The sequence below is a fragment of the Eimeria mitis genome, genomic scaffold, assembly GCF_000499745.2.
Source record: "Eimeria mitis Houghton genomic scaffold, Emh_scaff3876, whole genome shotgun sequence".
Taxonomy (NCBI): domain Eukaryota; phylum Apicomplexa; class Conoidasida; order Eucoccidiorida; family Eimeriidae; genus Eimeria; species Eimeria mitis.
The window spans coordinates 1,241-2,133 of record NW_013572210.1 but is presented as its reverse complement, the minus strand read 5'-3'; the positions used below and the strand labels follow the sequence as shown (position 1 = coordinate 2,133).

The following is an 893-nucleotide window of genomic DNA, read 5'->3' as shown; positions in this document are numbered from 1 at the left end:
CGCTATGTGCTCTGCCAAACGCGAAACTCGACGGCGGGCTTATGTGTGTCTCTCCTTCAGAAAGTTGCGTGTGACGCCACAGAGTAGTTGAAACGTCATGTTGAGGACCTGGCTTTCCTTCCTGATTTGTTGTGTACGATTTGTCGACGGCTTCAACAGACACTAGCCCAGACTCCTCCTCCACCCAGGCATCTGCATCCAAAGCACTGGCTGCACCGCCCACTGCCATTCCACTAGGGTGTGACAGAAATGCCCCAGCCGGCCTTTGTGAGTGCGGGTCAGACGCCCATGACTCAGTAAGCCGCGGAATCTTAGGTGGAGGCGGGTGAAGGTCACCTTCCCGCTTCTGTGAGGCAATAACCCGCATCTGTTCAAAAGTGGCTGAAGACTCATACAGCATGGCGAGGAGCTTAGCCTTCCCCTCGCCCGCTTCGTCAGTAGGTGGTGAAGCAGCTGGCCGAAGGCCAAGCTCCTCCTCCAAATCCAGGCATTGCTCTATAATACTCGAGATGTTTTCTTCATCTTCCATATCGGAAAGGTTTCGTTGTGCTGCTCCCCCGGAGTTTAGTTTCTTCTGGCTGGACCGACACAAGGCCAACAAGGCCAAAACCGCCACTAGTGAAACAATGGATGCCAGTGCTCCAACTAAAAATTTGCCACGATGTTGCCCCGGTTTTGGTAACTCCCGCACCGCATCAACCTTGAGCTGGCGTGAGTCCGGTGGTGAAGAAGCGGCAGTCAATTCAAATAAGCTGGGGGATGATTGTGGTGTCAGAGTGGCCAAAGATCCTGGCTTATCCTCATCTACTGGATCGTATCTTCGGGCCATTGTGGGCGTAGAGTTGCCGTTGAGCAAGTGAAGCGAGCCAGTTTCGCGTGTCTTTGCCTTGCCC

At 54.0% G+C, this 893-nt stretch overlaps 1 protein-coding gene across 1 annotated transcript in view; it reads right to left on the bottom strand.

The window, feature by feature from the left end:
- Positions 1–829, bottom strand: part of EMH_0070410 (uncharacterized protein) — a gene marked incomplete at both ends in the record, with an annotated part of 2,544 nt that extends 1,715 nt beyond the window's left edge. The window contains one exon of the mRNA XM_013498970.1: positions 109–829. Coding sequence (XP_013354424.1) covers positions 109–829 — 721 coding nt within the window. The remainder of the gene's footprint in view (positions 1–108) is intronic.
- Positions 830–893: the final 64 nt, after the last annotated feature.